Here is a 20599-nt window from a genome sequence, read left to right on the forward strand (position 1 = left end):
TTCCGTAATTTAATTAATATGCAGCATATCCTTGTATAGAAGAATATTTTGTAGCATGATATATATATATATATAATATAATATTATATTATTATAATTTTATCTTAATTAACATTATTATGAGGTAGGAATTTATTATTAGACTGAGCATTTTGAAATTTTAGTAGAGTTTCCTTCCTTTTTTTTTTTTTTTTTATTATTCATTTACTCTAATTTATTCATATATATAAATATATATATTTTTATTTATTTATTTTTACCCTTTTGTGGCATGCCTTTACGGAAAAACTCTTTATGTTTTATTTAAAAAAAAAGGTGTTGCATTAAATTATGTATTCTCAAGATAATATACTTTTTTTTAAAGGAATGCGTTTCAATTAAATTAGTGGCATGCGAATATAAAATAATGTTTTGAAGAAATTTAAAAAAACTTACAAAATTAAAAAAAAATAATGAATTGTTCCAGGAAATACTTTTTATTCTAACAATTACTAATTACGAATAATGTAAACAAATAATTGTAATGCACATATTTTGGATACTTAAATTAAGTAGCATATAATAGTATACAACAAATTATTTTATAAGATAGAATGATGAAAAAAATAAAATTTGAACATTTTTTTAAACTTACAAAACTTAATACATATAAAGTATAATACAGAACGCATGAAATTTCAGGAATATTCGATTTTCTACCTTAAAATTAATGAATTGTGGGTGTAATTTTTATCATATAAAATTAATAAAATTCAACCTTCTTTTCATTTAAATTATTATTTTTCTAATTATTAGATCTTTTAGAATAACAGTTTCTCCATTTCTTCCAAGTGTAAACGAATGATAATAAAAAAAATACAAATGATAACCCTAAGCGGGTAGATTTTTCAACGGGAATCACGATAGAACATAAAATAATGAAAATGAACGCTAACATAATTGGAGCAGAAATTATAAGAATACTAACTAAAGGAGAAGAATTATTTTTACTTCTTCCATGTCCATCATTACGGCTTAATACCTTCATTACACTTTCTTCATACGTTTTATCACATTTATTAAAGCATTTAACAATAGATTTTAATAACGATTTTTCATTTTTGGATTTATACATATTTTTACCTGCCATTGCATGTAACCCTTCAAAGTTATTATAATTGTTACCATCATTATAATAATTATCATATATATTATAATCATATTCTGTTACCAATATTCTACTCTTTAATGACAAGTTTTTATTTTTCTCTGCGTATAATGTTCTCATAATATTTACATCTAAGTGGTAATTATTGTTGTTTTGATTATCCAATAGTGAAAAAAAGGAAGTTGACTAAAGATTAAGAAAAATGCAGAAGATTAAAAAAAAAAAAAAAGAATTATTTACTTTATAAATTAATGTAATTCTTACTTTATTTAAAAAAAAAAAATGCATAACAAAAAATTTGGGAAAATATTAAATTTAATTTTTATATTACATGATCGAACAATTGCCACATCCATACTAAAAGGGTAAATGCAAATGATTTAATTAAAAAGGGTTTATTATCCATTTTATTGATCATTATTTTTTTATTATATATTAAACGTTGCTATATAATTGATGTAATAAAAAGATTTTGTGTACAAGTGTATTAGTTTAATATTCAGAAGTATTTTTCACGTATTTTTTAAGAGGCAAAATATTTTATCTTCTTTAAATGTAATTATTTTATGTGAGATGTAATAATATGAGGAAATATATTAAATAATTATAATTTAGGAAAATGTTTTATACAATAATATTGACAAAACATATACTTTTTATAACTAATGTTATTTCGGTTGAGAATTATTTAAACATTAAAAAAATATATTTATATATATCATATAATAGTTATATAATTTAAAAGAACTATCAACAATTTATAAATATAACTATACTTATATAACTATTAATAAAATTTTACATTAATATATTAGGACTATAAGGATTTTGTAAAATTTAAATAAAAATATATTATCTAAAAATTTTTAGTTAAAATTTATGAAATAAAAAAAAAAAAATTTAATTCATTTATTAGAGTAGAAACAATGTAAACTTTTTAAAATTTATTATCACAAATTATAATATAAAGTTTTTTAAAAATATATGTATGTTAACTTATGAGATAAGGAATGTATAGAAATTGTATACATGATATAAAACCGTAAAACCATGAAGTACGAATATATTAGTATAATTATATGTTTAAAATTTTAAATAAAAAATAATGATGTATAAATTAAATTTCATTTATTCTCCTATTTATAGAATAATAGATATTATTAATTGCAGTTATATTTTAATTATAAATTTTTTAATAATATTATCCTCTTATATACGATTTATACTCAAGTATACAGTAATATATATAAAATTCCATTAATATTATATATAAGAATAAACATACATTAACTACAAAAGGTGTAACGGGGCAAAATATTTTTATTTTATAAATATCCTTTTTATTTTGATATAAAAGAAGAAAGGAAAAAGCAAGTAACAAGTATAAGTAGGAATAATATAATAAATATAAAAAAAAAAAAAAAAGAATTAAGCAGTATATATTTCATGATGTTATATTAATGAAGAACAAGAATTAATATAATAATTTAATATTTGTAATAACTATAACGTTTTAATTTTTTGCATATCAAAATTTGCTATCTTAATATATTTAACTATACATAAAATATGAGCAGTTAGCTATACAGGCTATGACCATTATGTTATATATACATATATATATATATATATGTACGTGATTGAAAGCAACAAAAGAAATAACTGGAACACTTACCCGTAAATAATATTAAAATAAAAGAAATAAGAATAAATGTTTATTGTTTTCTTGCTTTTAAATAAAATATCTAGTGTTAAGTGATTTATGACTGAGAAACAAATGAAACATAAAAAAATTTTATATGGTTATTTTTAATGATTATTATATCATAGACGAAAAATGAATCAACAAAAATATATTTTCATATTTCGATGAAAATTTATTAAATATATTATATAAATTCCTTTTCATTTAAATTTGAAATTATATTATTTTGGCGATAGAAATGTAAAAAAAATTTTTTTTTTACGTATACATTTTTTTTTTATATAATTAACTGCAGTGCTATTTTAAATATTTTTTTATTCAAAACTTTTAACAAATCGGTTTCTTGTTTTACAAATATTTTTATGTTCACAGGGTAAAATAATATACATGTTACCAATATGGAAATGGAAATAAAAAGGTTAAAAAATAAGATTTAGCTTCTATTTGCACATAAAGGTGAGAATTTCAAACTACTATTTTTCAAACGTAAGTTGTAAAATACTTTGATTAAATCTGAAAGGAGTTTTTTTAAAATAAATTCTTTTTACTATTTTAAATAAAATTTATTTATGACATATTTTATATTCATACTAATATACAGCGTTTTTCTTTAACTCATCTAATTTTTATATGTGTTATATGCAATTAAGTAAAAATTGTAAAATTAGTTAATGTATTTATATTGTTAAAAAAAATATATATAGGGATAGTATAATACCTTTTAGAAGCTCAGAACTATGATATTTTAGGTAAAATATATTTTTTTTTTTAAAATAAGATAGTGATAATAATCAGAAAATACCCTAAAAATTGAAATAGGAATAGTATATAAAATTTTCAATGCACAATAATTTTTATAGTTGTGCTAATTAAAAAAAAAAAATTGTTCTATTATATATCATTCGAATAATTATACATTAATTGTTTGTTAATTAAATATGCTGCCAGAATCATTTTTTTTGATAGTATATTAAATATTAGTTGACGTACTATATTCGCAATTTCCGTTTTATTTATTTTTTTTTTAAATTAGGAATATCAACTTTTAGTTATGTTATTTGTACTAAAATGTTATAGTAGAAAAATATTATTAAAGAGGATTTCTTATAATTAAATATTTTACCTTTCAAAATTAGAATATGGAAATATATAAAACATCAGTATATTATATACTTTTGTTTGTTTATACTTATATGATCATGATTATTTATGTTTTATTTAATTCACATATATTAATACTCGATGGATATTTTATGTGACGAAGAGTTGGAATATTTTATATTTTCATTAGAATCTCCTTAAATACCTTATCAATTCTACATTTTAATTATCTTAAAGGATAATAAAAAAATTCTTTCTTAGTTGAGTGTACATAAATGTTTATATAATTTCTTTTTGTGTGTTTAACTTCTGAGGTTAGTATTGTTTAAGGATTACCAGTACATGATACGTATGAAATGTAGAACGATGGAATAAATTTAGGAATTAATGATACTCATTGTAATGACTTGAATATATCAGGAAAGCAAAACGAAAATGATAAAGAGATCTTCTTAAAAATTGAAAATTATTTAAAATATTTTCGGTGAAGGAGTTCATAAGAATAACATATGATGATCATTGAACACATTTTACTTATTGATTATATGGTACAGTAAGAAAATAGATTAATATCAAAGGAAAAGTTATTGGTACTATGCCAATTTTTCTTATAGTTTTTGATATAGTTTCTGAAACTATTAATAAACCCACAGGATAATTTTTTTTTTGTTTTATTTAGGATCATACTGTTTTAATGAATACAGATTACGGAAAAATTTGTACGATTATTTTAGAAACTGTGATGAAGTTAATAATTGTAAAAATATCCACCATAAAAATATTTGGAAAATGTATTATATATATGTTGGATATTTTAGTAATATATATATAAAATAAAATATAAATGGATAACATGCCTTTTTTTTTCATTCAAGTGTTTATACAGTATTGCAAAAATTATTTCAGATGTTTTAAAAATTATTGTCCGTGTGAACTCTTATATAAATTATTATGCATTGATCATTTATCTAATGAAAGAAAAGAAGATATATTTTTGCACATATAACCACTGATCGTGACATTATACCTTCAAGTTAAAAAGGAGCAAAAATTGATATATGATTCTTTTTATGTTATTATGTTAGTTGCTTTTAGACTGTTATATTTATTTTTTCATGTTTTTCATTTTTTATAAAGCTTATATAAACTTAATTAGAAAAATATAAATATTTTGTGTTATTATTTATAATTTATGGTTCGTAAATGCTTTAATTATAATGTAAATATATTATTTATCCGTTATAATTTTAATTTATAATATTATTTACACTCATTGGTTCTTTGTTATATAAAAAGTTATTAAAGGAAAAAGTATTAAGAAAAATACATGTTTAAAAATTATGAACATACACTATTAGAGGACATATTAGAAAAATTTCACAAGTTATAACGAAATAGGTTATTACACATAGATTATCTCCGCATATGCCCCTTATTCTTTTAATATCAAATGAAATATAAACTCTTTAGAATAAATATATTAGGAAGCATACAAATTAGAATTTAACTCCGTAATTATATTTTATAAAATCATATATAAAACGTAGAGAGAAAGGTATATTCAAAGGTAGTAAGTTATTATATTTAAAATTACATATGATAATTAGGACAAAAAAATAAATGATGAAGCTCAGAACTAAAATAGAAGCAAATAAAGCAATGTGAAGGTCCTGAAAAATAAAAAACATTGGAAATGTAAAAGAGACATATAAGAAAAACTTACTAAAATATTAATAAGATAAGATGAACATATAAATAGAAATGAATATATACAAATGAAATAAATTGTGAAAGCAGAGAAACAAATATGAATTAGTAACTTAGTAGAAAGGGGAAAAAAGCTTATAAAATTAAACTATATAAGGATATCATATATATTTTAGGGATATGGAAAATATTTTTCACTTTTTTGCTTGTATGGTGAACTGTAAAATGGAAAAATGAGGTTTATAGAAGATTTTTTCAAGGAAAAAAAACAAAAATATTTGAACTTATTCAAAAAGAAACTAGGATGGGGAAGTCGATAAATAGCAACATTTATTATGGATATTATAAATTGTAAGAAAGAAATATTATTTTAAAGAAAACTCACGAGCAAATAAACTTATATTGTTGTTTAAAATTATTTATGTTAGAAATTCATTTACATAAAGGTTGTTATATATAACATTCGAGGAATAATTCATATATTTTTTGAAGGGGAAAGTTATTCCTTACATGAGGAATATGAAAAAATGAACTAAAAATTAGATATAAGTATTTAAGTATATTAATGAATGGGAATAAGGATGTAATTTATCTTTATTATTATCAATTTTATTATGTAAAAAGAATTATATTTTTAAAATAATACACTAACAAATAAAGGAAAGAATTAATAAAAAAACTAATATTGAAATAATTAGACTTTAATGGAAATGTTATATGTAATATGCTATACAACTTTTTTTTGTGAAAATAATATTATAAAAATAGGCGTTAATGTGTTTAAATTATGAAGAAGTTAAATATATTCTGCATACTATAGATATTTTAGAAAAAAAAATGTCAATAGAACACTAGAAATAAAATATGTTGTTGCTATTATAGAAAAAATAGAGATACGACTGTGTATTATTTATCATTTGAAATGTTAATTACGGAATAATATAACTTCGAATGCAGATATTAATGGATAAATCACCAAGAGTATAAGTGAAAGCAAGTATTATTTAAAAAAAAAAAATATTAAAAATGTAGAAATCAATGAAGAATATACTGATAAAGTTATGTATTGTATATATATATAATTGTTTCATTACTTGTATAATATATTACTAAAATACTCCACATCAGTTCTGTGTAAATTCATTATATTATAATATATCCATTCAGTTATATATGAACAACAATCAATAGAAGAACTCACTGTACTCAAAACGTCAGGTGAATTCTTTAAATTAGTTGCAATTTTGGAGCAAATCAATATAATTTGGTCGTTACCATCCAGCAAAATTATCTTATCACAATACTTAATACAAGTGGACACATATATTTCCTTGTTGCTCAATGTTTCATATATATTATATACAGACAAATTTTATAGGATATAATCCTGATAATTAAGGTGAAAAAATTAATTATATATTAACATTTAATTTTCATTTTCAAAAAACATTTTATACAGCTTGATAAAATATTGTATATTAAAATAAAGAGTTATAAAAAATGTTTAAATAAAAAGTGATATATAGTATACACTGTCATGATTTTCTTGAAGAACTGAATCAGTAGTTTTTGAAGGAAGGAGTCAACATTCATCTGATATTTTTTAAGAACTTTTTTCCTTTTATTTTTCTATATATGTTTAATTTTTGGCTATTCTGGAAATGTTTTTTTTCTGAAGTATTCTTCCTTTTCTTTGTAAGAATTAAATTTGATCCAAATTTTGTTCAATGCATGCAAAAATTTACAATTTTTTGTTTTATAATAATTGATCATGCCTTTCTTAAAATAATTAACACATTTCCTATGGTAATTAATGTATACTTCTTAGTTACTTTCTTCAGATATAATTTTATTATAATTATCATACAAACAGTAAAGTATATTTATTTGTTCATATTTATCATCTTTTACGTTATATAATTTTTCGTTAAATATAGTGTAACTTCCTAACTTAGGATAATCGGAATCAAATAGTTAACCAAGAAGGTCAATAAAATATATAGCACTATTATTAGTTCCTCTTAAACTATCGTTTAACCAGTAATTCAAATATTCAAAATACTTACTTTTCATAGGCTTTTTATCTTGAAAATTAGTCAAAAACAAAAGATATGTAATAAAATATCTACAAATATGTTTAAAGTTACTTAGGCTATTTGAATCGAACTGTTCATATTTACTATGTGTATTAGTAAATTTAGATAAATTGTGCACACTATCTTAAGTATAACTAGAAATAGTTTTATGTATATATAAATCATGAAAAATGTTATACTGAAAATAGGTAGAATAATGAAAATAAATAAGTACATACATACTTTCTTTCAAGAAAATATTTTTTATTGCATATGAGAAGTAGTGGAGTATTATAATAAAAAATTATAAAATATTTTTATATGGAAAAAAGATAATTCATTTATATTTATTAAGTTTCCACTCTCATATGATCCATATACTTGTTTGTTGCATAATTTTGTTTCTTCTTGATATAATTGTGATAAAATTTCTTGTTCTATTGTGAATAAGGAGTTTTGAGAATTATCAATATATTTCTGTTTCAGGAAACTTAACTTCCCTTCTTCAAATTTATTTTGAAAATTAATTATTTCATCAATATAAACTCATTTTGATTTTGAATGATGATAACTTAGTTTTTCCTTGTATAAATGAAAAATGTGCTTTATATAAGATCTGTATTTTTCTACTTTTCTGGATACATTATTTGTCAATATGTCTTTTATATTCTCATAATAATCTAAAAATTCATATAATTTTTTCTTATTTATTAATTCTTCCATACTAAATATTCTCAGAAATTTTTCATTATTCTAATCCTTTTCTTTTTTAAAAGTATTTCTTTTATCTAAAGTTTTTTGGAATTTATTGTAGAGTCAATGGATATTATGGAAGTTACAATTTTTGTCTCTTATTTTCTCATATAACCAATAGGTCAAATAGTCACAACATAATTTATTACTAATATCAGTATCTAATGGACAATATCTATCAAAATTATTTAATATATTTTCTATATTACTGCATAGTTTAAAGATTGAAGGGTCCAACATAGGTTTAATATCAGCTCTAAGGGTCTTATCACACGCTTGAGAAGTACCAATTGAATTTTCATTATCGAGGAGGTTATATATCTAATATTATTTTGAATTTACAGTATATTCAATATATTAATAAAAATATACAAATGCATTTTTTCTCATTTTAATGAATTAATTTTTTTCTTTATTTAACAGGTATTAATATATACTAATTAAATTATATAAATATCAATATTTATAGAAAATGGTAATATGCTTCTTCACTCAATGATAATTTAGGATATGTATCCAACTTTTCAGCACTTATATTAATTAAAATATTAAAGGATGCTAATGAATATATCAGCAGCCACGTATACACAGAAATATTACACAATTTATTGATGTACATTAGATTTTACTAGTAATAATAAATAGGTATGAGTATTTTATAGATAGGAGAATTCTTTAATTGTATCTTATGCCTTATATATGGTTGTTTTGCTAATATCATGATACAAGAAGATTTTTAGCTATACTAAGTGTTAAATGCATTCTTCGCTTATAAATTTACAAGTAAAATATAATATTACAGAGTAAATTTTTAAGATGCAAACCTTTAGTTTATATATACCTTATATACTTCCATTAAAATGTTATGTAATAGGAGATATATATTTTTTAATGTATATATATATATATACATATTTATTTACCATATATGTTGTATTCTGATTTTTATTTAACTTTTCTTTTTTTTCTTATAATATATGTTCTAAAGATAAATTTTGACATTTTAATGTTTATCTCATTATATAAAATCATTTAGCTTTTATGTTTAGAACTACATTTTTCTTTAAATATTTAGAAAAGTTTCCTTTAAGAGTTAGATTATTAAATATCTTAGTTACCTACATAAAAGATCTATTTTAAATAACATCATAATATGTCAGCATTACATTAATGATAATTTAAGTAGAATAAGAATATATTTAACAGAAACTTTAGGAAGAACTGCATGGGTAGTAATAAATATATTTTCAATTAAGCAGTATGATTGATAACATAAGAATATTTCTTTACTAAAAAAAAATAATTTCTTTTATTAGAAAAAACATATAAAGACTATATAAATGTTAATTATTATTCGCTTCTTCGTATAATTTATTTGTGTGATAATATTATTAACTATAACTTTTTTTATACAATTAGTCAGAGCAGGAAATACAAATAATTAGGAAATTTTTTTTTTTTTAAGAAGCCATATTTTATCACCTTCTGTTAGAATTAAATTATTTAAATAAAACTAGTATATGTGATAATTTAACAAAAAAATTGAAAAATATAATTAATATATGATAAGGTTCCATGTAATATGATATATATATATATATATAAATACACGTGTTGAACAAATTACTTATTTTAAAAGAAAATTAGTGATAAAATTTTTTCTTAAAATCTATATTGATTTATAATAATTAACCATACAGTATCATTTATGAGAATACATTAAGTAACATTAATGAAAAAAACACATTTTTATTTTTTTTTGAAAAGAACCTTAATAGTGAACAATGTAAAATTTTGATATTATCAATATGTAAAATGGATAGAAATAGAAAAAATAATTTTCTTTTATTTTACAAGATTTAGACATTTTATGAAATAATACTACTACTGTTTATATAAAATTGTGTCAAATAAATGTATCGTTTATATAATAAATTGTCATTTGTATACAATGTATTATTATTTATGTTTTTAAAGTATTCCCTTTTACATTTATTAAAATTTATATTGTTCTTATAGTTTCTAATTCTATATTAGGAGAAATTATATATTAGTACAACACCTTGAGTATACATAATAAAATAGTACACAAATGGAATATTTTAAGATATAAATAATAAAGTAAAATAAAAGAAGTAAAACTTTCGTTATTTTCATAGAAAATTTAAACTTTATTATATGTTATTGTAAATGTACAAAAAAAGTGAATAAACAATAATTTCAATATTTTTATTTATTTTTTTTTAGTTTTTTAAATTTTAAAATAATTTTTTTCTTTTGTTCATTATATGCTCAAAGCAGTATTACAACTGTTTGAAATAAATTTAACAAAAAAAAAAGAGATATTTTATGATGCACATAATTTGCTTCTAATATTGTGGTACCAATTTTTATTTTATTTTTCTGATACTGAATTTTATTTTGCATGTAAAATATTAAGTATATTATAATAAATACTTCAAAAATATCAAACAATAATTATAATTAAAAAATATTTCTACTGCATATTTTTATTAAAGATAAATAGTATTACATAAAATATATATTAATATTTCCTAATTTTTTCCGTATATATATGTATTTTAATATAATAACGATATTAATAAATTTATATACTTAAAAAGAGAGGATGATTGAATTTATAGATCATTGAATATTGTGGAGCGAAAGAAACATTTGCAGCTTTATACTAAAAGAATTATTTGTAGTACCTTATTTAAATGTTTTACATCTAAAAATTAACATGAAGTGAATACTTAACAATAAAATTTTAAGAAATTAATACTATAATATTTTTTTACTTTAGTTTTTTTAAAAATAAATTGAAGCTAAAATATTTTATTATAAGTATATGGAACTTTAAAAAAAGTGCACCGTTATAAGCATTTTTTCTTTTTATTATCGGAATGCTTACATACATATGTATGTTAATTTTAATGAAATTAATTTTAAAAATTTCTTTTTGAAAATATATTTTGTAAATTATTAAATTATGCTGAAATTCTTAATTTGTACAAATTATTTTTTTAAAACAAGAATTTGAGTAAATATAAACTCATTTTTTGAATAAAATTATAAGGAATGTAGCTCGAGAAGATTGCATGCATATAGCGTGTAAGATGATATAATAAATTTGATACTATTTATAATTATTGATGTGATTGTATAACTTATCAAAGCTAAAATTGGGTATATAACATATTATTGTACTTTGTAAAATTTCACAATGGTATATATTTGAAACGAAAAATAATATGATTAATAAAGATCTTTTTATTTATTATTAACTCTAATGAATAAATGATATATATATATATGAGAAATATTTATCGCTTATTCGACTACTTTTAAAGGTATTTATTCTCCTTAAAACATTAACGCAGGATATAATAAAAATTATAAATTCCTTTTTTATAAATACTTCAAAATTTATAAAATTATTATTAATTTATAATAAATGTAATGGAAAATAAAGGAATAATAATAAGAGTAATTATTTCAATTATTAAAATACCATCTCTTTATATAATATACAATTTCTTCTATGAATTAAGGGCACATATATATCATATGTATGTTAATTATATTAGTACGTACAAAAAATATATGAAAGAATATTGTCTATACTATAGCAAGGGGAGTTATATTTTAAAAGGAAAATGTTTGTATTATTTTAAATGTGATAAAAATATAAACTGAATGTACTATTATCCTATTAAATTGTAATCTTCAATCATCTCATGAATATTCAGAACAAATATATGTAGCATTAATTGTTGAATGTAATGTTACTCTTGAATGTATAAATTTTTACAAATGGTTAAGTAAAAAGTTGACATGCGATTTTTTTATCATTTTAATTTTAACTGATTTTACTCTTCTGGTTCTAGTTTTCCAATTTTTTTTATTTTATAAAGTAAATGTACATTCCCTTTAAAATAGAAATGATTTTTATATGTCTATATATTCTATATTTCTTAAAAAAATATTTTTATAAAAAAAAAAAAATATTATATATATTTTATGTTTGCTTTTGAATATTAGTTTAATCCTCTTAGATTTTGGTTAAATGGGAAAAATATAAAGAGAGAAAAATAAGTAAAATTATGAAACATCTAAGAAGAATTTATTAGCCAAAATTCAAAAAATGAATAAAACTATTCGTGAAGAGAATCAATGTATGTTATTATTCTATATTTACAACTTTTAATTTAGCAAATAAAAAAAAAGATGCTTGCGGAAAGGTAAATCCAGATAAAAATAAAATATTTTATATAAGTGTAGGAGTTTAGTAAAAAAAAAAAAAAAAAATATAGTGAGCATATTGTATGCATACATAATTAAGAACAATTTTATGTTAGAAACTTAATGATTCCTTAAATCTTTTATTTATGTAACATCGTTTCTAATACTATATTATGCACTAATCTAATATCTATATCTATATATATATATATATATAGTACTGAATTCAATGAAGATATATCAATGATAATTATGGATCGCTTATAAGATAAAGAACATTTAGAAGAATACTATAAGCGTAAAAGAAAACTATTAATGGAAAAAGTTTTTGTTTTGATATATATAATGTTATTTGAGGAACGCATAAAAGTAGATCCACCAGGAAAAAAGAAGTATTTTTAGATTCTTCAATCAAAAAGTTCATGGGATTATAATATCTCAATGAGAACTCAAAATTTACAAAAGCTACGGAATAAATGAAAAGCATTTATGTTGAAAATATTTAAAGTATGTAAATTCACGAGCATTAATTGAAGAACCTTTTGAGCACATGGTAAATCGTTTGATGAGATATAATAAAAATGCGCATATAATTTAGAATAATGAATATATATTCCTCTAAAAATAGATGGAAACAATGAATCAGAAATAATGAAGAATATACAGATGACATATTTGTAAGTAGATATAAAAAAAAAAAAAAAAAACTTATTGATGAAAATGTTTAAATAGGGTGACTAACCACTGTATCCGACAAAGAATAGATACATAAAATAAAATGTGAATACAGAAGCTAAGAAGAATAATAATGCAGTATATATAGAAATTAATAAACCAAAATGTTAATTTATAGATATTAAGGAAAAAAACATAACTAACAAAATCCCAGAAAAACAGAGAATTTATGCATCTGTTATTAACAGATTTTAAATTTTTAGAATGTAAAAAGTAAATCTATAAAAAAAAGATTTTATATATCAATATATACAAGGAGTATCAATCATGAAGCATTAGATAAAAACGTAACATTTTATAATAATTGAGTAAGAATGGATATATATGTTTGTACAGTAAGCAATAATTTGTAACAAGAATGAAAAGAATAATATATAACAGAAAAAAGAAAATGAAAAAGGGCTAATAGCGTATGCAAATATATAAGTCTACCATGTTTTTTTTTTTTTTTATTTGAAAAACTGTTGTAACTATCTCTTAAAAAAGTAAACATAATAACAATTAGAATTAAATATTATGTATTTTTTTTTATGAACATTTAGTTTATGCTTTTTTTTCTGATTTGTCCTTTTGTAGATGTGAAATAACTATTTTATAAGATTCCCTTCTTTTTTTTTGTTAGAGATTTTTTTTTATTAATTTATTTGTGTTTGATAATTTTTTTTTGTTCTCTTTATATCACATTTTTTATTTAAATAATATTTAAATAAAACGCTTAATATATATATAAAAATTAAGTACATATATTATAGATAAAAAAAAAATATCTTTATATATTGGGGTTTAAAGTTTAGATTTCTTATATGAGATTGTCTACGCCCATCAATATAATTTCGATTTATACTATAATAGTATTTTTTTGGTTGTTCTTATTAAGTATCTTAATGCTTTAACAACAAATGAAAGGATAAGCATATTTACTAATTTATTATTACAATTATGTAATTGTTGATTTAATTATATTTTATAAATATTAGTTATATAACTATGATATAATGAGATGATAAAAAAAAAAAATGTAAGCATTTTCGTTCTTAAAAGAACTGACAAATAAATTGTTGAACCTATGATATTCTGATAAAAATACATTTAACAGAATTATTACTGATTTTTTTTTTTTTTTTTTATCGAACTAATGTTTCATTTTATATATATATATATATATATATATATATAATATATTATATATATATATAAAAAGAAATTTAATTAAGTTTAAATATTTAAAAAGATTTCATTTACAAATAATGTTATGAATTAAATTAAGGATTGCAATTCTAAAGAATTATTATAAAAAATATAAAATCATTCATCACATTCTTTATAAATATATATTTATTCATATATTAGGCAGTATACCACAGTTTCATCTTTTGAATATGTTATGGAATGTAAGAGAATACAAGTGTAACGATTAATATAATACCAAAAGTTGTAGAAAAAATAATTTTTTTCATTTATTATTCATATTATTAGATTCTTATAATAATTAGTATTTTTATAATAATAATAACCAGCTCTTATAAAACTTATTATTTATAAAATTAGTACTATTAAAAAGAAATTATCCATAAGAGTAGTAATTATGTTTTTGTGTAGAATAGTGCATTATATATATTATAGATATGCTATATTTTATATAAACTTAATAATTCGATATATTATAAAAAGTTAAAATTTGTTTTTATTATATTTTGCAAAGAATTGTAAGAAAAAAAAAAATTAATTGCACTATTATTATATTAAATAACTAAATTATATATTTTGAATATTTATCAATGAATTATAATAATTTTATTTTCATGAAGATTTTTTAAAAATAATATTAAGATAAAAATTTTGTAATATATTTTAATGGAATTTTTCTTTATCGATGTTATAAAGTGCATTATATATATATATGTTTTATTAAATTTATATGAAAAAACAAAAAAAAAAAAAAAAAATTTAATAAAATAAATATAGTATCATTTATCATTAGAAGTATATCACATTATTGTTAATTATTTAATTAATGATTACATTGCAACATTAAAAATTCATAATTGGGAACGAAAAATTAACTTACTATTATTTATTGAAATTGCTAAGTTTATCCTTTTAAGTTGGGTACATCATTTTGAAAATGATACGATATACTAATATTATTTAACGATATTTGAAATACGCACATTTTTCATTATTTATTTTCATTAATAATCTTTTGGAGTGCTCGTAACACGTATTTAAATAAGAAATGAAACTTTAGAGGAAAATTTGGCACAAGAGTATATAGATTACCAGGAAAATAAAAACAGCTCAAAGGTTCAAGTATTATATGGCAAAAAGAAGATATACCAATTAATGGAGTTAACAAAAAAAAAAAAGAAAAGAAATGTATCTAATAATGAAAAAGGAGACAAAGGAAAAAACAAACGTTCCTACTAAAATGCATTAAAAGATTGGGACCCTAAACAATCTAAGAAAAATAATTGTTGTATATTTTGTATAAATAAATTTTCCCATTCAGAAAGAAGCGTATTCAAAGAACTTTATATATATCTTCTAAAAAATAACAGGATAGTTAGTTATAAAACATACAAAAAAAATAATACGCAAAAAATACATATTTTGGCTTGCTTCACCTTAAATATTGTTTTTGTTGATATAAATAGTTTCCTTATTTGAGATAGCATGGTATTCTTTGTACAGTGAAATCAAGATGTTGGTATTATTGGGGTTTTGCAACTTTAAAGATAAGAATTTTTAGGTTAATTATGTAATTTACTTATATTTAAGTCTTCTCTCTTTATATTAATTGTTATGATTATGTTATTAATTGTTTATTAAAATAAAAAAGTTAAGAAATATAAAAAAAATTTAGTTCATGCAAAGGTAAAATGAATAGCTATGAATATTTTTCTTTATATGAAGAAGTCTCTAATACGAGCTAACATATGTAATATATGTAGTTATATAATCAATAAACATATGAAGAAAAGCTTATATTTCATAAATACTTTTATATATACTTGGATTTTTTGATACATAACTATAAAAAAATATGTTCTTAATTTTTTTGTGAATTTGAATATTTTTATGTTTTTCAGAATGTATTTTAAGTTATCGATACAGAATCATTAAATACTATGGCTTAATATATATATATATGTATGCTTATTTCTATTGATTCTTATGAAAATAATATACATATACCTTAAAATTATTACATAAGGACATAATTTATGTAATTTTATAGAAATTTTGTGTTAATTTTTAATTAAACTATAAAAAAAGTTTCTTTCTAATTTTTATCTTTTTCTAGTCTAAAATTTTTTTTCTACTTAATATAAAATATATATGATTATTTTTAAATTCAAAACAATTATTTATTATGTTTATTTAATGAGACGTACTAAATATACTGAGTATCATTAGTGTATATATGTACAATCTACATAAAAATGAACTTAATATTGTTTTTATTTATTAGCTAAGTTTTAATAAGGTATATTTAAGGGGTTACTATTTTTCTTTTTATATTGTTTAGTTAAATAAGTATAATTTGTAAGGTTTACTATTCAACGACTTCGAAATTAAGTATAATGCTTAAATTTAAATTATTATATTTTATTTCATATAAATTCTTATGAAAATGTTAATATAATATTAATATATTTTTCATTTTTCAGAAATGTGTTCAATTTTAAGAATTATTGTTATGTTAGTGAAAAAACGGAATATGCCTTTTTATTTGCAAAAATATAGTAGGAATCTGGAGAATATGAGACAAATATATATGAACAATGCTGTGTGTGGAAACTGTATATGCTGTAAATATGAATTTTAACGAAACAAATTATTTTTATTTATTTATTTATTATTATTCTATTTTATTTTGTTAATATTAATTATTTTAATATTTTGTTAAATATGTGCATTCTTAAAATAATATTTACGCATGTGGAATAATCATATTATGTTAATATTATTATTATTTATTTTTATTTATTTTTATTATTTTTTTTTTTTTTTTTGCTGTCGTTTATGAATTAAATACTATGAAAACTTATATAATTTATAAAGTAGTATCCTATTTATTTTTGCCATAACTTATTTGTAGTTAATACGATTATTTAGTAATAATTAATTATATTAAAGCATAATTATCAATAATAACATCAGAATTATGTGCATTCCATTGTAATATCAAATTCTTGCGAAAAAAAAAATTTACTCTTTTAGTAGGAAAATGGATGTATAATTTTTATCCAAAAAAAAGTAACATAAACACGTTAAGACATCGTTGCTAATGAGGGAAATAGGAAAATTAATAAGTTTATAAACAAATTAATTTTTGTACACTATTTTTTAGTTGTAAAGTGTCCAAAAAAAAGCATTTATTATTATAAAATTTTAATTTTTAAATAGAAAAAAAAAAAAATTAATGTCGTTTATAAATTATTCATATTATGTAGATGAAAATATCCTGAATTTATTTATAACAAAACATTATGTGCTGCAAAATATCACTAATTACATTATATATTTTTATTTTAAATAATTGTGAATAAAGCATATAATTATATTTGGAATTATCAGTTTATTCTATAGAATATGCCTTAACAGAAGGCTATAATTTTATGGTAACCGGAATAGCTTATAAGTGTATATGCTATTCATAAAATTTGTATATTGAATATATTATTTTCAAACTTTTTATGTGTGACATTGTTTGTATATAACTTATTATTATAAAATTGCTTAGGAAATTTATAAAAATTGCTATATGATATTACATATTCATATAAAAGAGGAATAATCATAATTTGTACATTTATATTCTGATGCTTATTGTTAATAACAGTAAGTTATATAAAATTATGAACTACTGCTATTAATTAGTAAATGGTTAACTAAAATCGTATTAATGTACGAATAAAATGCAATATCAGGTATATAAACTGTAAAGGAAAATGATGCATGTAAATAATAAGAAGCTACATTATAATGCATAATAAGAAACATTTGTTGAAACAAGATAATTTTATTATTATCGAAATATATTCTTTAATGTGTTTGCATCTTACATATAAATGTCATAGAACAAAGCAAAAGGAGTCATTATCCTGGAAAAATCTATTAATAGATATTTTAATAACATATATTTTAATATGATAAAAATTTATTATAATGTTAGCTCATCCAACATTTTAAACAGTATAATTAGGAAAAAAACATATTTCATTAATGAAATTAGTATAAGTGTGAAGACTGTTTTATATATTAAATAGGTTTATCATTGTCTTTAATCATTATGCTTTGATATTATTCACTATATAGCTTATGTAAGACTAAATATAGTTAACTCATAAAAAATTAGACATATCATTAAAATTAAATTATTATATCAAATTCTAAGTTATAAGAACTCATAAATTACAGTTTTTATGGAATATGTAAAAAAAAAAATGGCTTAATTGGATTGATGTAATAATTTACAAAAGTTTCATAAAAATATATATTTCTTGAATTCATTATTCTTTATGCTTAAATTACTTTTTGGATAAGTTATTCGTATAAATTTCTATGTTTCATACATGTATTTTTAATTTTGTGCGGTATATTACACACTTTGTTAAATATAGAAAAAACTCCTTTTAACATTATTAGCAATTAAGTATTGATAATATATAAACTAAATAAAAATAATTATGCACAAATAAACAATAATATATTGCGCATAATGAAATATAGAATATAAAGTAGAATTAATTATTATTCAAATAAGTTATACGAACTGTAACAATCTAACAAAGTCTATAACGTGATAATTAGTTAATGGATAAAACAAAGCATGAGTAGATTTTCGACACTTCCACAAAATTTCTCTAAAAGTATGAAAAATTATGGCTACTATTGAATTTAATTTGCTTCTCAATTAGTTTTTTTTCTTTTTTTTCCATATAAAAATATAATTATTAAATAGAACTGAGTAATTTCCAATTTTGTTGCTATATTTCAAAGGGTTAATGTATTTAAACATATCAACAGATAAGGTTAGCGTAATAATTAAATAATATGTTTAACTTGCATGTGGTATACCATTCATAGGATGACTTACTATGAAGTTGCACAGTTTATTTTTATTTATTAATTCAGGTAAAATTTAATTTAATGTTTAATTATCATGCATATAATAAAGTATATTAAATTCAATTTTAACATTACAAAATGGAAGATAAATGGATATAAAGAAATAACTTTATGAAAAATTGTACAGTTACTGTTTTATTATTACATGATTAATTTTATTTATATCTAATTTTTTTTATGCTACGATAGAATTTATATTCAAAAAGAATTATCTGTTAAGCATAAGAACTTTTAAAAGAAAAATAATTTTTACAATAATACGTATTTATTACTCTAACTACATAATTTTTTATTTAAATACTTTATTGATATTTGATATTTTCTTTCTCATTTTACATATTTGTTCTAATATGAAAGGGTGAAATACATTTTCTTTAAGAATACACAATACCATAATTGCACAATTTTAATAAGAATAAAATGGGAAATATGATACCAAAAAAAAAAAAAAAAATATATATATATTTAAGATCGAGTAACCTCATTTATACATAAATGTTACATATTATGAGTCTCATAAAAAAAAAAAGAGAACTTGGTGATATTACGATTTAACAAAATAAAAAGTTACTACTGATGTAGTGTAATATGAATGGTAAAAATATATATATATATAAATTATGAGTATGCATACATATTGAATATGAAATAGAACTTTCATTTACAATATAAAAGTAATGCGATGTTGTATTCATTTACTAGAGAATGAAAATAAATCACTAGAAAGAATTACAGTTCGTGCTTAAAAATATATCTGTTAAATAAAAAACGTAGTTAAACTAATTTTTCTATTTAATTTGAACAACTTAATATGTAGTTTGTTTTTTTTTATAAAAAAAGTTATTCCAATTAGTAAAGCCCTTGTATACATGTTCACAAAATGTTCTTTCATTATCCAAATTATTGTAAAACTTAATAATATGTTATATATCTTTAAAACTTTACAAATATGATGAAATACTAATTAAAACAAGAACAAAAATACAATGAATTACA

The 20599-nt window shown here is 19.7% G+C and overlaps 1 protein-coding gene across 1 annotated transcript; it reads right to left on the reverse strand.

Annotated features, from left to right (window-relative positions):
* Positions 1 to 784: 784 nt before the first annotated feature.
* On the reverse strand, positions 785 to 1553 carry MKS88_000063 (uncharacterized protein; the record flags this gene model as incomplete). The annotated part of the gene is made up of 2 exons (XM_067219871.1): positions 785 to 1333; positions 1479 to 1553. 2 exons carry the CDS (start codon positions 1551 to 1553, stop codon positions 785 to 787), a joined length of 624 nt encoding a protein of 207 aa, XP_067075952.1.
* Positions 1554 to 20599: the final 19046 nt, after the last annotated feature.

Source organism: Plasmodium brasilianum (assembly GCF_023973825.1).
Source record: "Plasmodium brasilianum strain Bolivian I chromosome Unknown PB_00_01, whole genome shotgun sequence".
Classification (NCBI taxonomy): Eukaryota; Apicomplexa; class Aconoidasida; order Haemosporida; family Plasmodiidae; genus Plasmodium; species Plasmodium brasilianum.